The 24,679-nt window shown below is 38.1% G+C and overlaps 1 protein-coding gene across 1 annotated transcript; it reads right to left on the bottom strand.

The window, feature by feature from the left end:
* Positions 1-2,667: 2,667 nt before the first annotated feature.
* LOC133842772 (glutamate receptor 1) lies at positions 2,668-22,590 on the bottom strand. The gene is made up of 14 exons (XM_062276014.1): positions 21,593-22,590; positions 18,499-18,651; positions 17,056-17,183; positions 13,809-13,938; positions 8,899-9,152; positions 8,521-8,697; positions 8,174-8,434; positions 5,909-6,290; positions 5,716-5,810; positions 5,442-5,609; positions 4,865-5,341; positions 3,971-4,215; positions 3,521-3,911; positions 2,668-2,957 (listed from the first exon to the last, which is right to left on the bottom strand). Exons 1-14 carry the CDS (start codon positions 21,747-21,749, stop codon positions 2,922-2,924), a joined length of 3,054 nt encoding a protein of 1,017 aa, XP_062131998.1. The 5' UTR covers positions 21,750-22,590; the 3' UTR covers positions 2,668-2,921.
* Between the last annotated feature and the right edge of the window lie 2,089 nt (positions 22,591-24,679).

Raw genomic sequence — 24,679 nt, 5'->3', positions numbered from 1 at the left:
TGGCTGCTGCTGCTGCTGGTTGGTTTCGTTCGAAATTTATTGAAAAATCGATTTTGAAGCATTAAATGCGCCCTGTGTGCAAAAAGTCAGCCTGCTTACAGTGCCACAAATCCTGCGGCTTTTCAGCAAATCAACACGGCTTGAAGCATCCATTGCCCAAAGGCAACAGCAGCTTTCTTTTTTCCTTCATTTCATTCTTTCCTCTCTCTCGCATCAGCCAAATCTTCAGTTCAGCTTCCAACTCAGCGCGTGACTCTGTCGAACTTTGCTGCTCTCGGAGCTGAAAAAAAAAAATAACAGACTGAGAGCGGGAGCGGTAGAGTAAGGATAAAAATAAAAATTTATGCAAAGCGCTAGCAAGTTACTTAAAGTAAAGCCAAAGCTGCTCCGCTGCTAGTTTTTTGCTCAACACTCGAGAAATGGCCCAAAAAATTGAGACTCGTCGTAAGCTGAGGTTGCTACTTGTTAAGGGTTAAAGGTGAAACTTTCGGGTTTGTCTAGGGTTACAAAGTGCCAGAGCGTGATGTATAAGTATTAAGTATTGTACAACGACCCACTGTGAATAAGATAACTTTTTTCTCCTCGGTTTGTGTGTGTGTTGACTTAACTATGCGGGCTAACACACAGAGAAGAAGAGCGAGTGAGAGAGTTGAGAAACGCGCGTTTTTGTGTCCCCCACAATTCCCAAAGCTGTCAGCGATTGTCATGTCATAGGTACACACTCACACACACACACATAACATAGGCTAAATGGGTAAATGGGCAGATGGGTATAACACAATCTTTCGCTAAGTAGCCGCAAACTGCGATAAGCACGATTAAAACCTTTGCATTTTTAACTCACTTTGTACGAGGGTTAGAAATATATTATGCAGACTTCCATTATTACATAATAAGGGGAGCTAAATCTAAACATAACATTTATCCAAAAGCTATTCATATAAAATATGGCACAAAGAAGAATTTCAGATGTGAAATTTTAAAACACTTGATAAGTAGTAAGACCCTTAAAATAATTGTACTTAAAATCAATACAAGGCAATCATGGCAAATTGCTTTACTAAGCTTCAATCGAGTAATTATAGTATCTACGCAGCAGGTATAGAAGTAAATCAACACAAGTTTATCAATATAGTCCTAAATTCAAAATATACCACAGACTGCAAAATACACCAGGTTGTCAATCAAAAAAACCATGAACCAAGCAGCAGCAATCGTTTTTTGCATTATAAAATTATGGCTATTGGTAGCGTATAAAATCATTGAAATATAATACTAGCTTCAATTATTTCTACCCAAAAACCAATGCACCGTACTCATTGCAAATCACTTTACTGTGCAAATAAATATCTCGTTTTTCATAGCAAACATTTGCATTAGGATGCAAATCACAGTTCATATTTATAATAACAATTTAATTTACATGCCATAGCTTTGCAGAATCAATAGTAATTTATGCGTTAATAAATAAATTAATATCGTTTACATTATTAATAGACATTTACTATTTTTTATGCACATACTTCTTGCAGCAAGTGAAATTTATAATTATTTCTCGTGGCAATTTAAATAACAAATTCAACAACAAAACAGGCAACTTTTACAGTAAATATGACTAAAGAGTAATGCTGGATTTAAAAGCCCATTAAACTGTCCACAAATTTGCAACTTTAGGCGCATAGGCAAACATTTGCATCTGCATTTGTCGTCGTAGTTTTCGTTTTGTGTGCTCAACCAATTAGTTTATTAAATAATCCCGTAAATTTGCGTATACAAAATCAACTGCCATTTAATTAAATTCGCCCGCAGACATTGCACATTAAAAAGTGTTTGGCCTGACAATAAAAAGCAGCGACAAGAAAATACAAAAAAAAAGAAATATGTATATGAATGCGAAAAACAAAACCATCAAAATAAAATCTGGCTAATTCTTACAAAGCTGATTTGCCGCAAATTTGGTTAAATGAAAGGCAGCTGCAAATAATTGCAAAGCATTAATGGGAAATTCAATTCAAATTCCAATTCAATTGATAGCCAATATCTAATTAAATGCACACAACCGCAAACATGTAAAACACACAAATACATTCGCACACACATGACGATAACAATTATCGCAGAGTACATTTGCTGCTCATTACTTTTTTTGTTGTTGTTTGTATTAATTTGGCTCAATTACAAATTGAAACTATGCAGTAAAAAATAACCAAAAATAAACCAAAAAAATGTGCAACAAAAATAAAATTTGCTTTAGCTGAGCTGAGCTGCGCTATGCTGGGCTTTTGTTGACGTGTTTGTGTTAACTTGGCGTGCATGCATAATTTAGAGTCAACTCCAAGCTACGTGCCACTCGCCGTCCGGCATTCGTCTTGCCACAGCTTCAGATCCACAAAACCCGCATCTTCCGCATTTCCCGCTTCTCGTTTGCCGCGTTTTGCGTCGCTAAACGCAAAGTTTACATTGAAAGCCGCTTAGGTTGTGCAGTCGACGTAGCTGCTTTGTTAAAACTTTAAGTCAGCTAAGCGGCTTACCCAACCCAAACACACACACACTAGCTCACACACACACACACACGCACGCACAGGTGCGCTCTTTTGTATATAACTCATACGTCGCGTTGGCCAAAAGGCAAAAGGGAAAGACTTGATGTAAATGATACGCTTGTGCTTCTGCTTAAAATGTATGCTTTATTATTTGGAATAATTTTTCGCTTAAGCGCTAATTACAGCTAGTTTATTATGCACTCCCATTGTATACATTTATCAAAAATACAAATAATTAGACTGTACAGTTTTAGAACGTCGCCAGTTTTGCCCACACAGAAAATGTTGCCTGTTGCCTGTTTCGCTTTCCAGTTTTTTGATTGCCAGCGTCGTTTAGTTAAGTGTTTATGTACAAGTTAACTTGGCCAAAAATTGGGCTTACATGCTGTACTGATAGCGCACATTCGATGCCAGCTAAAAGAGTGAGAAATGAGTTAATAAATAAATTCTTATTATAAATAATATAATAAATTCTTATTATATTTTGTACAAATACAAAATATACAAAATAAATATACCGAAAAAGACTAAACAAATATACTGATAACTATATTGAATATAATAATATAATTATAAATTAAAAATATACCAGGTTGTCAACTTAAGTAACTAATACACCACAGAAATATACCGAAATGTATATAAAAGACTATATTTGGTATATCAAAATACTATTAAGTTTAAATTATACCAGATTGTTAAGCAAAGCAACTCATATACATTATAAATATACTGAAAATACCAAAAAAAATACAGAAGACTTTATTTGTTAAAAATATACCAGATTGTTAAGCAAAGCAACGCAAATACCATATAAATATACAGAAAATAATAATAATATACCGAAGACTATATTTGTTAAAAATATATCAGATTGTTAAACATAGCAACTAAGACTCGTCAACGGCTACAGTTTTACTCATATCAATCTTTTTCTTAAATAGCTTCTACAATTTTTATCTGATCACTTAACCCACCTCGACGCCCACTAGACGTTCATCGTAATCGCTGCCCGCCTGCATGGCCAGCTTGGCTTGAGATTGCATAATGGCATCGGAGAGCGAGTCCCGCTGATATGTTGATGAGCCCAGCATGCCGCCAGCTGAGCCATTCGCCGGCGCCTTCAGACGTGAGCTCTTGCTGCGGCAAACGAACTCGAGTATGGCCACAAAAACGGCGAGCAGCAAACCACCGATGAGTATATAATAGATGCCCGCCACATTGCTCAGCGATAGCTCATTGGGTGTCGTTGTGTCCTGGCTATCCAAGTTGAGATTGCATTCGCTCTTATCGAACCACCATTTGTTGCGCAATCTTAACAGTTCACCGTTCTCCTTGAAAGCCAACACGGCCAAATTGAGGCGATTACTACAACAAGAGAAAGAGAATATAACAGCGGATCGACTTTCAAGTTTTAGCGAACTTACCGCAGTGGCGAACCAATGGGTGTGGCCACGCCAAAGCCTTTGGTGTCGATGTTGCGTCCCACCTTCATCGTGTCGCACGGTGCTCGAGCGTTGACATATTCATTCTTGGGCGACTCCACGAGCAGCGCATACTTGCCCTTCGAGGTGCGAACACGGCGGATGCCTTCATCGTAATTGCGCACCGAATAGCGCACATTGGCATTCATGTACTCCCACATCTTGTTGTGCAAGTCAATCTTCGAACGCTGCAAGCACAAGAAACCAGTGAGAAAGTTGCAGTTGAGTGTTCAACCCATTTCGGATGCATACAAAACAATTGTGTGGCCAACATTCAAATTGAAATATCTAAACTGTGGCATTGAGTAACTATCATACTAGAAAAGATTTCTACAACAGCTGATCTATTAAATATCTTCCATAGTTTCCTTAGCTGACCTTCACAACTTGTATTTTTTGAATAAGAATCTTTTCAATTTTAGTTAGAAAAGAAAACAAGGCTTAAAAGAGTTCTATTGAGAGCTATCATACATTTTTTCTTAGAAATTTATGTACAATGTATATATCATATCACTAATCAATTTTTCTACTTATGAAGGATGCAACATTGCTCAATAATAAAGCTAAAGTAAGATGGAATCGGTATTAAGAAATTATAGAAAATATTATTATTTTTATTATATGAACTAGCTTTCAGGGCTTACCTAGGTATGATATCTCTAACTTTTAAAAGAGCTAGATTTATAGCTAAATAAACCCTACTACCATATCAAAAGGATAGCCTTTTCTAAAGCCTGTATCGACTAATTCTAAAACGCTCTTTATCAATAAAGTCTTATCAACAATTACGGTCTATAAAAACGGCATTTGCATAGCAAACTCCACTCGCCAACATACCTGAAAGAAGTCCCATGTGGAGCCATGCAGCAAAGTTCCGTATTGCACATCGCTCTGCCTGGCCAGATCGTCGGGTGACTTGATGGGTGCCACCATGCGTTCGACAGTCAAAAAGGCAGCCAAGTTGGCGGTGTACGATGAGATCAGAATGATGGTGAAGAACCACCAGACGGCGGCAGCGATGCGTCCGGCAATCGAGGGTGGTGTCAAATCGCAGCCCTGCTGCATAAAAGCGGCCAACGAATACCAAAACGAGTTCAACAAACTGAAATCATTGACGGGGACATTCTGCTGTTGAAGTTGCTGTGCATTCGCCTCTTGGTGTGGCTCGGTGCCACCAATAATGCCAGGTGGCTGCTGTGTGGCGGCGGCACCATCGTTTGTCGAGCGACGCACAATGCGCCATTCGTGAGGTGGAAAGCGGGTGACAAAGTAAAGCACAATGCTCACTCCCACGTAGCTCAATATGACACTCATCTGTAGTAGCAGCAGTAGCAGCAGCAGACATTGAGTAGAGTAGAAAGTCGAGTTGAGTCGAGAGCAGAGAGCAAACAGAACAGAACAGAGAAAAGCATACCCAAATCTCCTGCGAGAGCGGATTGAGAAAGCTAAAGACACCTGGCGTTTGCTTCACCGGCTTCTTGATCATAATGGAAATGCCCAATGACATAAAGGGCTTGGTGAAGTCTATTACACGCTCCCGTTCTGCAGTTATCGTCATCGCTGCTATGGCAATGTCCGCTTCCTGTCAACGCAATCCGCACAAAAGAAAGCATCATCAGAGCATTACAAAGTGTTTTCGTGTGTCGTTCGTTACATTTGTGTGTTTGTGTGTGTGTCTGACTTCTCACCTTACGCACAAGCTCACCAACCATGCCATCCCAACCGCCGGGAGCAAACTGATTCTCGGCCCCATATCTGCCATCCTGTGCCAGACGCAGCTCAACTGCTCAGAGAGAGAAAGAGAAGAGGAGAATGGAGAAAGGGTGTGTAAAGCGAACTCACCGAGATTGACATGCCTTGATGCAGTGCTTGGCTACTCACATTTAATGCCCAACGTGGTGGCCAACAACTCAGCCAGATCCTTGCAATATCCCTCAAAGCGTTCATTACCAACCAGCTGCTCGCCATAGCCGCCAGCCTTATGCATTAGATATGGCTCCTCCAGCACACTGGTCACTATAAAGGTGTGATTGCGTGCATAATCCCCAACGTTGCCGCCGCCAACGCCACCGTTGACCGTCGAACGCGCGTTTGCCGCGCCCCAATAGCGTCCGTGGAGGGGGATGAAACCAGCATCATCACGCCATTCGGCCACCTGTTGCAAGGTGCTATTCACAGACATTTCGACCACCTGCAACGTGTAGTTGACACGCCGACCATCATCATCAAAGCGCACTTCGCCCGTCAATCCATCGATTTCCACCTGAAAATATCCGACACAACGTTGGATTGTGTATGTGTTTGCACATAGAAGATTAGCATTGGGAATTTGGGAATGTGTTTTGGGTGGCAATTGTGAGGATTGTGCAAAATGGCAAAGCCCAAAACAAACCAAAGCCAAAGCAAAGGCAAAGGCAAAAAGCAACATTCCAAGTGCCAACTGGGAACTGGCTTACATCAGAAATTAAAACGGAGAATATCGCAAGTTAAGGAATTTGCCTTTCATTGTCTTTAGCTTTGCTTTGCTTGCTTCTCGGCAAATAATTGAGGTCCTTTGTGGCATAATTCTCTCGTCTTTTAATTTAAACACAAATATTTGCAGACCGTCAAAAACTTGTCAGCCTTCATTCAGACACCGTGCTTTTCGGCAACAAAGGAAACAAATATAGATTATTCTCAAGTTTCCCTAGCACCTGTGGGTTTTCCTACACGCCTCACACCAAAAACAAATTTCTTGGGCAGTTTTCTTGTGAATTTTGCATCTATAAATAGCTTTTTGTTGTTGGGATTCGCATTGAAAGTTTCGTTGAGTTGCAAAAGCAAATATACTTCTGGTTCTTTGAAATAAAATATTAAGATTGTGTGCAAGTTTCATTTTTTACTTTGGTTATTTATAAGCATTTAATAGGTCCTTTTACAATGTGTTTAGTTGTAACTTGATTTGAAATTAAAATGAACCTATTTATAGCTATTTTGTTTTGTTGAACTTTTGCCAAGTGTCATCGGTCTCAATTACTACGAATTTTGTACGAATAAATTCAATCAATATGCTTCACATCGTTGCACAGAAATCAAGTAATTTTAATGTTTAAGTTGTATCTATTTTAAACGCTGTTTGAAGAGTGTTATTAAGGCTTACTTTATACGATATTCTCAAAAGAAAAGGTCTGAATATTATTACTACAAATATTACTAAAATATAATTTCATTCTCAATTATTCTCTCATTCTCTATTATAAAATACGTTTCATAATACTTTATGAATAATACATAAAGTATTATCATAATACTTATAATACTTTTTGAATAGAATTTCTGATCTGCACATATTTCTTGTTTTTGAGACAGATTTTCGCACTTTCCATTTCTATGAATTTTTGTCTAACAAATTCTATGAATAATCTTCCAAAATCAAATAAATTTTACTTATTAGTTATATCAATTTAAAACGCTTTTTGTAGAATGTTGCTCAGGTAATTAATTAAATATTTTTCTCTCAACATAACATATATTATATTAAAAATATTATATCGAATATTTCTTTTTTTTGTTCAAGCTTTGAAAATTTTGCAAATTTTTCAAACAAATTCAATCAATATACTTTGAATATTTTATTTATTATATACATATATTCAAAACGCTTTTTTGCTGGATGTTTCTGAGGTGTTGATTTTACATAATTTTCTCTCATAAAATATATTGATATTATTACTTCAAATATTGCTATAAAGATATTTTCCTTTCCAATCAATATTCTTAATTTAATTTCTAATAAATTCAATCAATATTCTTCCAATATTTTTCAATTATATCCATTTAAAACACTTTTTGCTCGAATTTTCTATGCCAAATATTTTAATGTTATTACTTCAGAGCTTGCTTTATTAATAATAATTGCCACAATTACTCAATTTGTTTTTCTTATGCAGCCTTATCATTTTTTTCATTTGCAGGAAATTAAAGTTATTAAATAACTCGAAATTCAATAAAAATATTTTCTTAAGAAATTCCATAACGGAACTCAACGCAACTCAACTTAACTCAAGGCAAAGGCAACGGCAAAGCAAAGAAAAAGGCAAGGCAAGGAAATTTGTAATTTCATCAACATTTTTGCCAACGAAAAATTGTTGTTGGCTGCTTGCTTACCTTGCGCAGAACCCGTGAGATTTTCTCCCCCTGCTCCCAGGGCGTGACCCAGCCTTTGGGTGTATTGCAGTCCAATAATGCGCTCGACTCATTGAGAGTATTGCCACCGCTGCCGCCAGAGCCAGATCCGCCGCCTCCACCGCCTGTGTGACTGCGTCGCTGCAGATGATTGGCACGAAACTGATCCGGTTTCTTGCGGAGAATGCGATTGAAGGCCTCGACGAGCACAAAGACCGCATCATACATGAGCGCTGCCTGAGCCTACAAAGAGAGAGAGAGAGACAGAGCAAACAATAAAACGCACATGAGGTGCTTTAAATCCACCTCACACAGGACAGAAAATTTACCGAAATCGCTGGCATGCTGCCGCCTCCTGCTGTGTTCTGCCCACTTGGTGGCTCCAAACGCTTCCGGCTATCATGAAAATCACGCAACGCGCGCCGATTAGTGTCCACAATGCGAAAGCCAGTGATGTTGATGGCTCCAAATTCCACCACATCGCTGGGCCAGTGGTTATCCATGACCTACGCGCGATACAAGCGAGTAAAATATGATAAAAAAAAAATCAAAAAAAAAAAAAAATTAAAAACGTGCCAAAAGGCAAAAGCAGAAAAGGATAATAAAGCCCAACGGATGCTGGCAATAATTGCTTATTAAAGGTTTCCCTCCATCCACCTCGACAACGCTTTACGGATGGAGGTTTGTTTTCTGGTTTTTGCACTCACCAGGCCGCTGAGCAGGTAATGATAGGTGCGCCGTCCCAGCTTTACATCCCGCACATGCTGTATGATGATCTCTTTGGCCATTTCCGCCGGGCAGTCGAGCACGATGCGCTTTTTGCTGAACCGACCCAAATCCTCCATCGTGTGCAAAAATTCAATGGCCATCGTTACGTTGGCGATGCGTTTGACCATTTGCACACGAAATGTTTCATTTCCGGGCTTCAGTTCTTGATAGATTTGCTGCAGGCGCAGTAAGCCTAAGGGCCACAGAGACAGCGTGCGAGTAGAGTTGGGAGAGAGAGAAAGAAAGACCATGGATGAGCCGCAAAAAAAAACATAAAACAACACTCACACACACCCATACGAAACAAATACAAACGAAACAAACGTTGCCCTTTTGCCGGTGGCGTATGAGTAATTTGAAGTACCAAGAATGAGTGAGTATAAATTGCGCTGGCTATCAAATGTAAAATACGTTTTAAGAGTTCGCACAAAATATTTGAAAAGCACAATTTAAGCTAAAGACTGATCAGAATACCGGACAGGTTTAAGTATAACGATTTTAAGCTCAAGTTACGATTTCTCAAACTATCTCTGAATTATAAAAATATAAACTAATCAAACGTTGCTCTTTTTTAGGTGGCGTATGCGTAATTTAAAGTACCAAGAGTAAGAGAGTGTGAGTTGCAATGGCAAAATGGACAAATTTGTATAAAATATTTGAAAAGCACAACTTAAGCTGAAGATTCATCGGATTAAAGTCTCATTGCTTTCAGCCGTATCAAAATATCTGTTACTTATGTATGCAAATATATAAATCTAAGCGAAGCAACGTTGAGTAATTTGAAGCACTCACTAAGAACTAAACTGCAAAATAATATTTGAAATAATAAAAAAAAATAACGATTCATCGAATTTATCGGATTGACATCTCAATCTTTTGAACTTAAGTCATGCCATTTTAAACTTTCTTTTACTCATAAAATCGTAACAAATATTGACCTGTTGCCTGTGGCGTATGAGTATTTTGAAGTACCAAGCAATCGCCGGTAACTCAGAAAAAAGTAAAAAGCGTTTTAATATTTTAAAAGCACAATTAAATATATATAAAAAAAAAACTGAAGATTTGTTGGTTTAACACCTCTGTGAAGCGTCATGATTTTGTGCTCAAGTTATGCCATATCACACGATCTCTTCACCATGCAACACTTGACGTTTAGATTTGATTTTGTGGCTGAACACAACGTCCACATGCTACTCAACTATGTTATATGAATGCTCCAAACAGCAATCACATTATTTGTATTTGTGTGGTTTGTGTGTATTTTTATTAAAGAAGAGAGAAGAACTGTTGAATATGCTGCATATTTGATAGCTTTTGACTATGATTTTGGGCGGGGACAGGCACAAAAAGCCATAGCAATACCGTTCGATAGCTAAAACCAACAACAACTAGGAGCACCACCAATACAAATACTATAAAATGTTTATTTATCTCTTAACGCTATTTGCTATTTTACCCATACATGAAGCGCATATTTTGTTTATTTTATTCGAGTGTGTGTGTGAGAGTGTATATCTGTGCCTGCTTATGAATACTTTATACACACAATGAAAGAGAGAGAGAAAGAGATAAAAGAGAGAGTGAGAGACACTCAGTCAGTCAGTCAGTCAGTCACACTCAATCACTACCTCAATCTCTCATTCTCATACTCATTCTCTGGCCGCAAAAAACATTTTCACGCGCCATTTGTTGCACGTCGTTGTTGTCACAGATGTTGTTGCCCTTCTCTCGACTTTGTCGTTGTTGTTGCTGATGCTGTTGTTATTGCCATTGATTTCTGGCTGCATGATTTGTTGGCTATGGCCACAAAACAAAAATAATAATAACAACAGCAAGCAACAGCAACAGAGGAAACGGAAGTGCACAGACAATTGAAGTACTTTTTTGTGGCACGTTGGTAACATTTCAATAAATAGCGAACCCCTCCAAACCAATAACAACAACAACAACAACAACAACAACCACGAGAGCAGCAGCAGCAGCAAAAAATACAACAAAATAATAAAATTGGGTGCGTGCTGTTTGTTTGTTCAACCATTTGGCTGTCGACTGTGTCGGCTGCTGTCTGTGTGCGATGATGTTTTATTGAATGCTTCCTATGTTGTCGCGTATTGCTTTTTCTGCAACTTTTGTATTCATGAATGCGCCAAAAAATATGCTACCAATTTGTCGCCGTGTGCGCGCTCGCTCTTCGTTTAACGAACAACAACGAACAACGACATCGACAACGAGGAGCAACAAAAAAAAAAACTGTTGCCCGATAACAGCGGGCGGGTCTAAAGAGCCAGAACAAAGCAATAACAACAAACTGCTGACAGCGGCATTAAAATATAAAGTCTGCGCTGTGGAGCCTTTTCGTTAACAATGTAAACGATGCTGAAGCATCGTGTATTGAGCTGAAGTCGGCCAAAATGGCAGCGCCCCAAACAGCAACAGCAGCAGCAGCAGCTTGATGCTACTACGCTGCTGTTGCTGCTGCTGCTGCTGCTGCGGCATTTCCTTTTCCTGCTCCGAATGCCAGTGGCAACAATGTCGGCCTACTTTTCGGCAAACGGCGCAAAATATTAAAAAACGAACGAAACGAGAAAAAAAACGAATGTTAAGGCAGTCAGCAGGCAGCCAAAAGGGCCAAGCGCCAGCCTGCCAGCAGTTGCATAAAGTCATAAATTTTATTTCACACAGAGTCATTAACACATGACACACACACACACACACGGACAGAGTCTCGGAGTGGCACAAAAGGAGCAGCCATAACGACAGCATGGTGAACTCATTACAAAAGGCGCAAAAAAAAGGAGCAAGGCGTCGGCATAAAAATGCTCAAATAACACACGCAGAAATCACTGCGGCGTATACGTAATATCATATGAAATTTTTACAGAGCTTCAGCGGCCCATTGTATGTGTATTATAAGTAGGCACACACACACACACAGACAGACACACACGTGTCTTGTGCTGCGCCTTGATGTCTTCATCTTTGGCCGTAATTGCTGTCGTCGCCGTCGCCGTTGACGTCGCACGTAGACTGCAGGAAATTGCTTTGAAATAAATTTCAATACAACAAAAAGCCAGCCTACGACAACAACAACAGCAACAACAACACAGTAGCATCAACAAAGGCAACATTATGTGGCATGTAGCTGAGACACCACCATATGTGTGTGTGCTCCGTGCTTCCCCCCTTTTATCGTCTTTCCTCCACTTGTCGCTGCTCAAGCAGGCGAACCACTTCTAAGCGCTCGAAAGCACTCAAGTCTCAGCTGAAGCCAGGTCTTGGCTGTCGTCGCTGTTTTGGCTGTCTTCACTGTCTTCTTGTCTGGCCTCCGACTACCGACTCGTCCTTTTTACTTTCAGTTTCAGGCAGCAGGCGCGTCCTCTTTGTGCCGCTTATTTAATTACATATTAGCAAAAGCAAAAGCAGCAGCAACAGCAGCAGCAAAAGTAGAGGCAAAAAAAAAGTAAGAGCTAAAATAAAATTGAAGAGGGCAGCTGAAGATGCCCTCTAAAGTGCCACACAGCCAAGATATAGACATGTGTTTGATGTCTGATTTCTATTTACATTGTGCTATTTGCCGTTTGCCGTTCTTCGTTTGCTGTCTGTTGGTTGGCGGCTCAAATAGCATAAAGTAGAATGGAAAGAATGGTTTGTCGGCGAAAACTTAACGCAACTGAATTGAGTTTAGGCAATTTTCGATTACTCGGAAATCCATTAAAAACATTGTCTTCTCTTCAAATGAAAATATTAGTTAAGCGTTTGATTGAATTTCAAGTGAGATAATCACATAAAGCATTGTTCGCGAGGCAAATACATTTTTGCTTTAAAAAAAATATATTTTGTTTTTCATATTTGAACTTAAAACCATTTTTGTTATTTCCCTCATTTTGCTACTGTTTTCTATTTTTCTGTTGAGCTAATTATTAACAACTAAAAAACTCTTAAAGACATACAAAGATATTTCCAGACAAATTAAAATATTTTTGCTTTTGGCAATTTTTGCAAATTTAAGCAAAACTAAATCTATCAGTCTGATTTTAACTAAACTTCTCCTCAATATTATTATACAATAGGAATTAAAAAAAAAATAATGAAATGCAATGGCTAACACATAGATGAAGCTTAAATCGCGATAACAAGCGATGGTCAACGCTTTGTCAAATATTTATCTCCCAATACCAATTAAAAATACTTCAATTTAAAATGCAAATGAAACTTGTATATTTTAAATTGAAAATTAAATCTTCGGAATAAATGAAATTAAAAAATTGTTATTTAAAATAAATAAAACCTCTTTAAATTATATGAAATTGAAATTGAAACTGAAAATAAAATCTTAAAATTGAATGCAACAATAAAGCTAATATATTTTAACATTTAATCATTTTTACATAACTTGTAATAATTGTTTAAAGCCCAAATTTTTGGAAATTTAGATTTCTCGACTGTCAGAAATGAATACAATGCTGTTTACTCGAACTCTCGTAACAATTTATTGCGGCATCATAAATAGCTGGTGAAAACTATGCCAAATATTTGCATTAATTTCAATTAATTGCCATCTTTCTGTGTGGCTTCGCTCGACTTTGTGGCCATTAACGCTGTTTTGCCACTAGTCACAAACACAAAGCAAAGAATAACAGCAAAAATGTCAAACTCGCTTAGCCAGACAGCAGAAGAAATAGAGAAAACAACAAACATTCATTGGCGCCCCATTTGTTTTTGGGCAAAATGAAATGAAATCAAAATACGCGCAGTAAACAATGGGATAATATAACCTGCCTCCCTTTCGCCATTCTCGTTTCTCGTTTCTCCCTCCAAGCACTAATCATCTTTCACCCCGCATACTCACCATCGTGCGAATCGTAGAGATAAATAATGCTCTGCCAGCCGTAGTATTGTATGGTATCAATAATTGCCTGATGATAATCCGGACGCATGCTGATCGCAAAATCCAACAGGCCCGATGACGGCGTAAGCACCTAAAAGTATGCAAAACAAAGCGACGCATAAGTGCTAGACTATAGCTGTGTGTGTGTGTGTGTGTGTATGCGAGAGAGTGTGTGTGTGTGAGGTAGGTTATGGTAGCTGCTGTTGCTGTTGCTGCTGCTGTTGATGTTGGTTTCTGTGGGGCAGGCTTGATTTGCCGCCTCATTCCCTTCGCCTTCCCTCAGCATAACAATGTAATGTGCACGCTACATGAAGCAATAATAAAATGAAACGCGTTTCCGCTTTGACGCTGCCAGCGACAGCAGCCAGGGTATGAGACACGCGGCTTCGATGGAGGACAGTGTAAAGGACATGTTAGTCCTGCCTTTACGCGTGGTGGCAAAGTAGGCAGCATATACTACACTGAGCGAAATCTATATAGAATCTAGTTTGAAAAGTAGATTGTTAATCTTGATTTAAGATTTTTTCGTTCTTATATTACCTTGCATGAAAATTATTAAATTGAAAATTCATAAATCAAGACTGTTTTTGCTTTATTTGTGTTTTTAGATAATAAACATCTGAGTTTTAGATTAAAATCTTGCTTCTAGATTGAAAAGAACACAGCACCTCTTGATTTGAGAACTTTTCGTTCTTAGACAAACATTTTGAAATAAGATTTTTAGGCTGAAAAAATCTTAAACGAAGATAGTATTCTTTAATCTTCGTTTTGGGATTAAAGAATATCCATTTAAGATCGAAAAGATCTCAAATTAAAGAATTTTAATCTTGCTTCTTAAAATGTTAGAATTTCTTTCCTTTAAAATTATAAGCTAATTTCTGGAAATGTTGCTGTTAGCTCTGTAAGTAAATTCCGCAAATCATAGTGTCTTATGGTAGTTGGTCTTGTGTTCAAGCTCTTTTTAGTTCGTAAATAAAATAAGGGATAAATGTTATATTTTGATTGTATCTGATATTAAAAAAAATTACATGAATGTGTAAAAAACAAAAAGAAAAATAGGCTATATATTTTAGTTTTGTTTGATTTTAACCAATCAAAGCTTAAGATTGTTGGATATTTTGAGATTTTTCCGCTCTTGAAACAAGATTAAAATCTTGAATTTCAAAATTGGGCAATCTAGAATTTTTGTTGAATTTTGATCTTGAACATCTTTTGAAGAGTAAATTTTTATGGTTCAATTATGACATTACATTATCTTTTTCTTTCTGTGTACAACGACATCTACTTGGTGTGTACATCAAGAGCGAGAGAAGATACACAGCGACCCGTTTCCGTTTAGCTCCACACACACACACATACACGCGCCTGAGGAAGCACGCAAATGCGCAGTCTGCTGTGTGTGTGTATGTGTGTGTGTGTAAAAAGAGAGCAAACTGCTGTTGTTGCTTGCTTGCTGGCTGCTTGCTTGCTTTGCTTGCTTGCCGACGCCATATCTTGATTTATAGTGATTGAAATAAAAGAGGCCAAGAGCGCATCATAAATTTTTTTGCGCTCACTGTATGTGAGAGTGTGCGCCGCTCCGCACACTGAGGGGGCGCTCGTTTGGCATTGTCTTCCGGCTTTGGCTTTGGCTTTGCGCTTTTCCACTCTGTTTTCTCTCTGTTTTGTGAAGTGCCAGGCACAGTGACAACAGCAGCAGCAACAACAATGCCAGAGCAGACGGCGACTTCTTGCTGTTGTTGGTAGTAAATTTTCTTCAAATTACAATTATTATGATTTGTGCTTGGCTTTTGATTTAGTACTGGCGTCTGGCAGACACCACAGCCACACCAACAGCAACACATGTGCGAGTGTGTGTGTGTGTGTATGTACACAAACACACACACTTATTGCCACTTTATGAGATGACTTTATTTTTATTTTTATAAGCTTAAGTTTTGTGTTTGCTCTCGAACTGAGCACTGAAGGTTGATCTTAAAATTAGACTCGTGGCAGCCACGCCCACCATTCTCCGCCCATGCAATAAACTGCAGCTTAAGCTGTTAAGTGAGCTGCATGAAAAGTTATGACCATGGCTAGTAAAAACTATTTGCAAAGAATATGCTCTTGGGAGACTTTCACTCGTATCGAATGAAATACTATATATTAAAGTATTTTCTTTCTCTATTGTCAGGCATAACTACAACCTATTGACCTAAATTAAATGGTCAGCAGTTTCAGTGGCTGACAACAACAACAACAACAACAACAAAAATAACTAGAGTAGCAACCACGGCAGCAAATTGTGTTGTTCAATCTGTTGTCAGTTGACATAGATAGAGAGAAGTTGGTTTTATTTGGCATTTGCATTTGGTTTTTCATTTGGCAACGCCCGAGTAATTTGATTGGATTCGCAATCACACTCCAATGTCAATACCCTTTAATTAAGTGCAGTCCACTTCACATTGAAATAGGGTAGCGTGTAGTCGACACCTTTTTTTCGTGTTTCACACTAAATTGTTTTTCAGTCGCTCAACTCGGAAAACGCAAATATGCAACCATCAATTTATTTGCTCTCGCCTATTTGTGACTAAATTTATTTCCATTTGCCGCTAGAAATATTATTTTCCACTTTTTTTCGTATGCTGTTTAACTATTTGATTTTCAGCTTGAATTAATTAAATGTATTTCCAGTGTATTTGCTTTAATTTTTGCCACAAAAGTATGACGATAAATATGTAAAAATGTGTGAAAGGTGGAGGGAAAAACGAAGCCGAAACCGTTGAGACATTCTTTGAAATTGGAATTGGGTTTGAAGCGAGCTTTAATTATAATTTTGCAGCCACTCGGTGTGAGTGAAAATTCCGCACATATTCCGCACATATTCTCTTTGTTTCATTACGAACTTTTTGCCCTTTTTCCGTTCGCCCGCTGGCGAACTTCATTACTCATCAACTGGCAAACATACATACAGTATATATATATACTAAATATGTGTGTGTGTGTGTTTGTGTGTGTTTGTGTGTGTGTGTGTGCTAGTTTATTGACTGAGTATGTGTGCTGAAGGATGACTGAATCGCTGGCAACAAACCACATCAAATGTAAATAACTGCACACAAAATCAATTACGAATGACAATTTTTTAGCGTTACGTTGCAAGTGGCAACGTTGACTGTGTGTTCCCTGTGTTGTTGTTGTTGCTTTTAGTGTTGTTCGTGTTGCGACTTACCTTTTCCGGAAACCAGGGCGTCACGAATGGCATTTGGAACGTATTCGAATAGGAGTGCAATGTGTCAAAGGAGTCCGGCGATACGGCGCCCAGCATTGAGTAGACTCCGCGCGAGAATTGATTGCAGACTGCAGGTTACAGCAATAAATATTTTTTTCCCATTTTTCGTTGCAAGACAGACAGAGAGAGGGAGAGAAGAAAGAAAGAGAAGCAGCCACGCGACATGGCAACAGTTACAGGTTTTTGGAGCTGCGATTCGTTGTGGAATTCATGCTTGATTCCTTTTGCTTCTACGCTTTTTTTTGGGGTTGGGCATGAGAAATGTAATGTGAAGGAGTCTAAGAGAATACGAGTTGTAGTCGAGTGTGTTGAATGTGTGTGTGGCAGTGTCTAGGTCGTGATGTAAATGAATGTGCGCAATTAAACTGAAGCCAGAGAATGTAGGAGGGTGGTGGAGGAGGGAGGTGAGGAGTGGGGAAAATGTGTAGTGCAATTTTCAATAAAAATGCGCATAATTAATGCAGTCTGTGTGTTTGGAGTGGTTTCACTTTATTGTATTTGTTTTGTCATTGCTTTGTTTTAAGTCGGGGGGTGAAGAGATGAGGGAGAAGATGAGAGGAGTAAGGTATGAACAAATGAAGGAATAGGTTATGAGAAGAGAGAATTGGGAACATGAACAGATGAGGAAAGAGGGAAGAGAAGTGAAGGCATGAACAGATGAGGGAGCAGGGAAAGGGAAACGATGAGCGAGGAGCGAGGAGGGAAAAAGAAAAGAGGCATGATCAATTGAGGAATTGAAGACAGAAGAGGAATGTAAGCAAGAACCGATGAAAGGAGAGGGAAAGGGTATGAAGAAGAGATGAGCGAGGAAGGAAAGAGAATATAGAAGTGAGAGTATTGACAGATTGGGGAGCATGGAAAGTGGAGACAGGAGAAAGATGATGAACAGATAAGGAAAGTCGGAAAGGAAAAAGGGGAAAGAGAAAAGAGGAGTGAGAAGTAAAGAATGAGGTATCAACATATGAAGGAATAGGGAAAGATAAGAGAGAAGTTGAACCATGACCATATGAGGAAAGAGGGAAGTGAAATCAAGAACCGATTAAGGAAGAGGGAATTGCGAAGGAGGAAAGAGGAGCGAGGGAAATAGAAGAGATAAGTGACAGCATGAACATATGAGGAAGGAAGGGAAGCGAAGTTAAATCAGGACCTATGAAGGAAGAGGGAAAGAGGAAGAAGGAGAGGAGCGAGAAGGGAAAGAGGAAAGAAGAGTAATAGCATGATCAGTTAAAGAAAGAGAGAAGAGGAGTGAATGCATGAATCGATTAGGGAAAGAGTAAGGAGGAGAACGGAGCGAGGAAGGAAAAATAAAACAGAAATGAGAGCATGATCTGATGAGAGAAGAGGCAAGAAGAGAGAAGCGAGGCAAGGGGGAGCAAAACCTACTCAAGCGCGATAATTTGAATGCATCCGCTGTATTGATGACATCAACGTACGCCTGCAGCTCAAAGCGACGCGCGCTGACATTCAGATTGTGATTGAGCATTGCATATTTAAAGGCTGATTGCACATCGTCGGTGCCCTGCTCGAAGATGGCGCCTAAAAAGAGGGAGAGAGAGACAGAGAGAGAGAGTGAGATAGGTGCATATGTGGAATATAGTTTTTGCTTCGTTAAATATTTAGGCAGCTTTTGACACAGTCCTCTTAATATTAAAACGAAAGCGCACTGAATAAATATTTACACAAATGATAGTGTAACACACAAGGCACACCCACACCAACACATACACACACACATACACCAATACACAGAAGCACACACTAGTGGCTGGCACTCTAATGCCGAACGAAGTGTTGATGCAGCAATTTTGCAAGCTGCGCTTTTGCATGGCCAGGCACACGAGGCACATGAGGCAGCACACAGCAGTGGCAATTGCTGCTGCTGCTGCTGTGGCAGTGGCAGGAACAGGCCACAGAAGGAGCAGCAGCAGCAGTAGCAACAGCGACAATCGCAGCTGGAGCCAACAGCAGGTGAATGGCTTCGTGTGCAAGCCAGTCAGCATGACTGTCACATTAGCACACACAAATACAAACACACACAAATACAAACACAAACACACACACGTGCACACTTCAAGCAGAGCCAAAATGACTGCAGGCGCAGTGACTGAGGCGCCATCGCGTAATAAAAATAAAGTAGCAAAAAAAAATGATGCCAACAACAACAAACTGAAAATAAGAGGTAGAAAAAACGAAAAAATTCCGAAACTAAAAAAAAATGAAAATGCAGGAAATGGCGTCAAATTGTATTGCTTGTGTTCCAGTTAGCTTTTTCGACACAATTTCAATTATTATTCATATGCCATATGCAAATGCTGTAAATTGCCGAGCACAAATTCTATTATTACACACACAGCATAAAATCGAACAACAAAAAAACGGAGAAAAAAGGAAAATTCAAAGTAAATGAAAACCATGCAAATTGGAGTTTATTGCAAAATTCAGTAGCAATTTGCCGAGTTTATTTTGCAAATATATAATATATATTTTATTAAAGTTGAAATCCACAACATGAGCACGAGTTGCAAATTAAAATTATTTTTTGTTTTAGCAAATAATACAAAACTATTGTCTCGATTACGTTCTATTGTTCAGGTAAATAAACAACTTTTGAGCAATGCCACAAATACATTACAAAATATTATTGATAAATGCTTTGCTATTTAAAGCAATTCAATTGCAATAAATTACAAGTAAATTCTAGTTTATGGCTGCAAATCTGCAACCAATATTATTGGTTTAAATCGCACCACAACTTTACTACTTTAGGCTATGTTAAATGATATTTTATTTAAGACATTTTAATTGAAATATAATTTTTCGATTTGAAGTTATTCGAACAACTTTACTGTAATTGAATTTTTATATAAAAAAAATTTAAATACATCAATAAAGAAAAGTTAGCAAGAAATTGCATTTTTTAGATACTTATATATCATAGGGATATTCTGTTTAAATCATATCAATTAACATATAATAAAGACAATAAAGAAACCATATATAACTTTTTCTAGAATTTTGAACCGAATAACGACAACTTTAGTTTCTTAGAATAAATCGAGTTTCCATGTAACGCATTTAAATTAAAATAAAAAAAAACAAAGTTTAAAAAAATTACATTCTTATGAAAAATTTTCTGTTTTGGCTTGCGAAATATAATACAAAATATAAAGAAACAATAAGTTGAATTTTTCTAGCTTTTTGTTTGAATCAGAACAATTTTAGAGCCTCAGACTTAAATAATTTTATAATGTAAAACATTCAAATTCAAATATTGTAAAGCAAAGTTTTATTAGCACTAAATTGAATTTGTATATTCTAGACTTGTAATTCGATATTCTATTCAAAGCAACTCACTTCAAATGTGATAAAGGAATGTTTTATTAGCTATAAAAATAATTATTTTGGTAAATTTACTGTTTGTGTTATTCAATTTAAAGTATTTCAATTAATATATAATAAAGAATTGTGTTTTTTTTTTATTATCAATAAATTGCATATTTCTATCATTTCAATTGGAATCTCGACAATAACTTTAGTGTGTTTGACTTATTATATGATATTTTATTTAAATAACAAACATAACAAAGACAACTTTTATTAGCCAATTTACTGTTTCTAGGTATTTGATGCTCTGTTCAAAGCAAGCTAATTCAAGTATAATAAAGAAAAGTTTCAATAGCTAAAAAAAGAGTTTTTTCTAATAAATTGTTTTTCTTTTATAATATTGCATTTTTCTAGCATTTCCATTTGTGTTGAATAATATTCTATTTCAAGCATTTCAATTAAGATTAAATTACGACAAGTTATTTATAATTTTTAATTTGCTAACATTTGCTAGTATTTTATTTAATATTAAATTGAATGCCATTTTTTTAATATATATAAATATAATTTTTCTAGTACTATTTCCCCTTCATATCAAATAACGTTCTACTTAAAGCCTTTTTATCTATAAATTGCATTTTTCTAGCACTTCTATTCGAATCACTTTGTTGCAATTTGTGCACATTGTAAAGTTACTTGAAAATTGTTAATAAAAATCTTGAAAAGTAGTTTAATAAATTGTGTGCTCCGTAATGGCTTAACTCCACTTGAAACTTGTGCTACCTTCTCGATTCTTTTTTCTGTTTGCTGCTGCTGTTGGCAATTTCATAAATTTTTGTCAGGAATCCGAAATGAAAATGGAAAACGATTTAGGGAACAGCATTCCAGCGAGAAGCGTCATGAAAGTAGGGAATTCCTAGGTACTTGTTGGTGGCACACACACACATACAGTCATACACACACACAAATACAATCACATCGTGCTATAACCATTGCCATTACACATTGTAGCGAAATGTTAGCGACAACTGCAACTGCCACAGCAGCAGCAGCGACTGCCACTGAAAGTGCAGCGAGGCGACTCCTTTGCTGCCTCCACGTTGCTGCTGCTGCTGCTGTTGCTGCTGCTTGGGGTGTTGCTTTTGAGACTCACCTAATGGTATTTTCTCGGTTAACGATGCACTTTGTTGTTGTAGCTGCTGCGATTGTTGTTGCTGCTGCTGTTGAGCTGCGCTAAATTCCAGCAGCGTGCAAATGCTGGCAGCGCACATTAAATGTAAATATGCCAAGAATTTTAGCCTCGAATGCATTTTGTATTGCTTTTGCTTCTGCTATTCGTTGTCGTTGTTACAAATTCGGTGAGAATTTTCCACTTGTAAGTTGTTGTTGTTGTTGTTGTTGTTGTCGCTGCTGTTTGTTATTATTGAATGCGCGGTGTATTTGCTGGCTTAATTTGTAGCACAGTTGTTACAACTGTTATTGTTGTTATCGTTGTTATTCTCTCTCTCTCTCTCTTTCGCTTGTTTGTTGAGCGCGTGGCAGTGTGCAAATATTTGTTGCCTACTTTTGAGCGCGCCGATTACTCGCAACAGTTTATGGAAGTTTATTTGATTTTTCGGCTTACACAAGCATTTACGTTTATTGCCGCTTTGATTAATTAACTCTTATTAGCTGATACGTTACGATTATAATATTTATTTATTTATTTATTGTAAGTTCTACTGAGCTGAGCTTATGTGTTATTGATGTGTTAGTTCAACGTGCTTAGCAGTTGGCGGATATCTAAGTGATTATTAATTAGTTGAATTATATTTGCAATTAATTCTAGCTATGAGCGATGCAAAGAGTCACTAAGTAAGTTTCTTGTGGGCGCACTTTAAATCGTAAGTGTGCTTGACTTTAACCAGAGGCATGAACTCAGCCCTTCAGTCCTCTCAGTCATATGACTACCTTACGCATACACGCACAACACTAACACCGAACACCAACACCAACAGCGATACCGTTACCGACACGCACACGCACACAGTGACAGCTTTACACAGACATCTCAACAGTAGCTGGCCGCTACAGCTCTGGGCACGCAGTCAATTGCAGTTCGTCGTCCGCTCGCATGAACCAAACGGCAACGCGTTGTAATCAGCACTAAAATCGTCTAAGCTGCCCAGTAATATGAGACTCAGCATCCCAGCCTGGGCTACACAACCACAATTGTCGCTTTGTCGCCTTCGTTACAACAACAGAGCGAGAGTATGCGAGAAAGCAAACGCCATGTGCGATTCACGCATGCTGGATGCTGTGCTCTTTGTACTAAAACCCGAGAGAGAGAGCCTTTGCTTACGCTCACTTGAATTTTGCGTTCTCTTGCTCTCGCTCTTGTCTGCAAAGCCGCTACGAGTTCGGCTTTCGCTTTGACTTCGGCTTCGTCAATTACTGACCTACTACGTTTAGGACTACACAAGTTGCAAATTGTTTCATACTCTCGCCGTCGTTGTAATTGTTGTTGTTGTTGTTGCTGGATGCTGCTACTGGCTGCTGCTGCTGGCTGCTATTGGTAAAATGTTTGTTTACGTTCTGCCTTGCATTTTCGGCTGCATAATTGATACGGACAACAGCAACAAGAAGCTGCGGCAACAACTGCAGCACTCGTTGCTCGATTGCGTTCAAATCGTTTTCCCATCGCCCCCATTTTCAGCAACTGAAAATCCTGTTGTTGTTGTTGTTGTTTTGGTTTTTTGTGTTTATGTGCTGCTGGCATTCTCTTTTGGCATTTTTTGGTTTTTGTTTTGTTTTGTTTTGTTTGGTAATTACAAACGATGCCGTGACAATCCTTTTAACAAATCTCATTAGGCTGTCAATTACGTGTCATTGCTGTTAGTTCGTTCGCACTGTAATGAAATCACATTAATCGACTTTAATTTTGTGCACAAACAAAACTTAAGTGCGAAGCACACAGCAGCCGTAGCCACTTGCTACTTCATTCGTGCTACGTGCCACGTGCCACGCCCCTTATCTGCTTCTGGGGCTGCATATTGTCGAGGTCGTGGCGTAGAATTTCATCATAATCTGTAATTAGTTTATAATGCGCACAGGAAGCGCCTCGCACAAAGCAGGAAGAGAATAAAGTGGCAGCCAGAAGGACATGCGGACGCCAGGACGTACAGTCAGGACAATGCTGGCTGCGACGAACATTTCTACTTAACCTACAGCAAACTGCGCTTAACAGCAGCAGCAAAAGCAACAACAACAACAGCAAATAATGAGAGCGGCAACAACAACAAAGAACAAACGCTAAAAGTCAAGCCAATAAACATAAAAGTTGATGGCAAAATTTTTTAATTAAGAAAATCAATGAATATTTTTTCATCATTTCATTTTAACATTATGGGCTTTGCCTCTTTTTAACGCTCTCCCACTCTTGAACCACCTCCATCCCTCTTCCTCCTCTCTCTATCATTTCAACCTTCTTTTTTTATTTTTCTTCTTTATGACCAGCGTTTCCAATGTTCGTTAATAGGTTATTACAACTTTTGTCGGCAGCGCAAAAAGGCAAAAAAAAAAAGGACCTTCATAACTCAGAGTTTGTCTGATAATCAAAGTTTTTTTCTAATTCATTTGATTAGTTGAAATAATTCTAAAGTACCTGCACGATGGCTTTGCAAACGCGCACGCTGAAGTAGCAAATATTAATGAAGTGCAATAAGGAAATTACAACTATGAAGTGCTTTTGATATTATTACTAAAGCCAATGGGGTTTAGATGGAATTGAAAAACAAGTAAGAAAGCTACAGTCGAGTGTACTCGACTGTGAGATACCCGCTACCCATTTTGAATAAAAGAAATATATTTTGCTATATTTTTTTCAAAATATACCGAATATACTACAAAAAAAAAATAAAAATATACCAAATGGGGTATTTGGTATATCGATATAGTACCGCATTCAAAATATACCATAGACGGCACAATATACCAGATTATCAGCCAAAGGAACTAAGACCCCTAGTAAGTAGGCGTTCTTGCGCATTCAAACGTATTTATTTAATAACTTCGACAATTTTTATCTGATCGCAATCAAATTTTCAGGAATTATAACTACTATAGTTATTATTGTATATACCAAAGATCGCAACTCTAGCTTTAAAATTACGCTTCGATTTTTTTGATTTGCGGGGGCGGAAGGGGGCGTGGCAAAAATTTGAAACAAACTTGATCTGCGTGCAAACATAACAAATGCTGT

This window comes from Drosophila sulfurigaster, chromosome 3 (genome assembly GCF_023558435.1).
Source record: "Drosophila sulfurigaster albostrigata strain 15112-1811.04 chromosome 3, ASM2355843v2, whole genome shotgun sequence".
Lineage (NCBI taxonomy): Eukaryota > Metazoa > Arthropoda > Insecta > Diptera > Drosophilidae > Drosophila > Drosophila sulfurigaster.
This window is presented reverse-complemented; position numbering and strand designations above follow the sequence as displayed.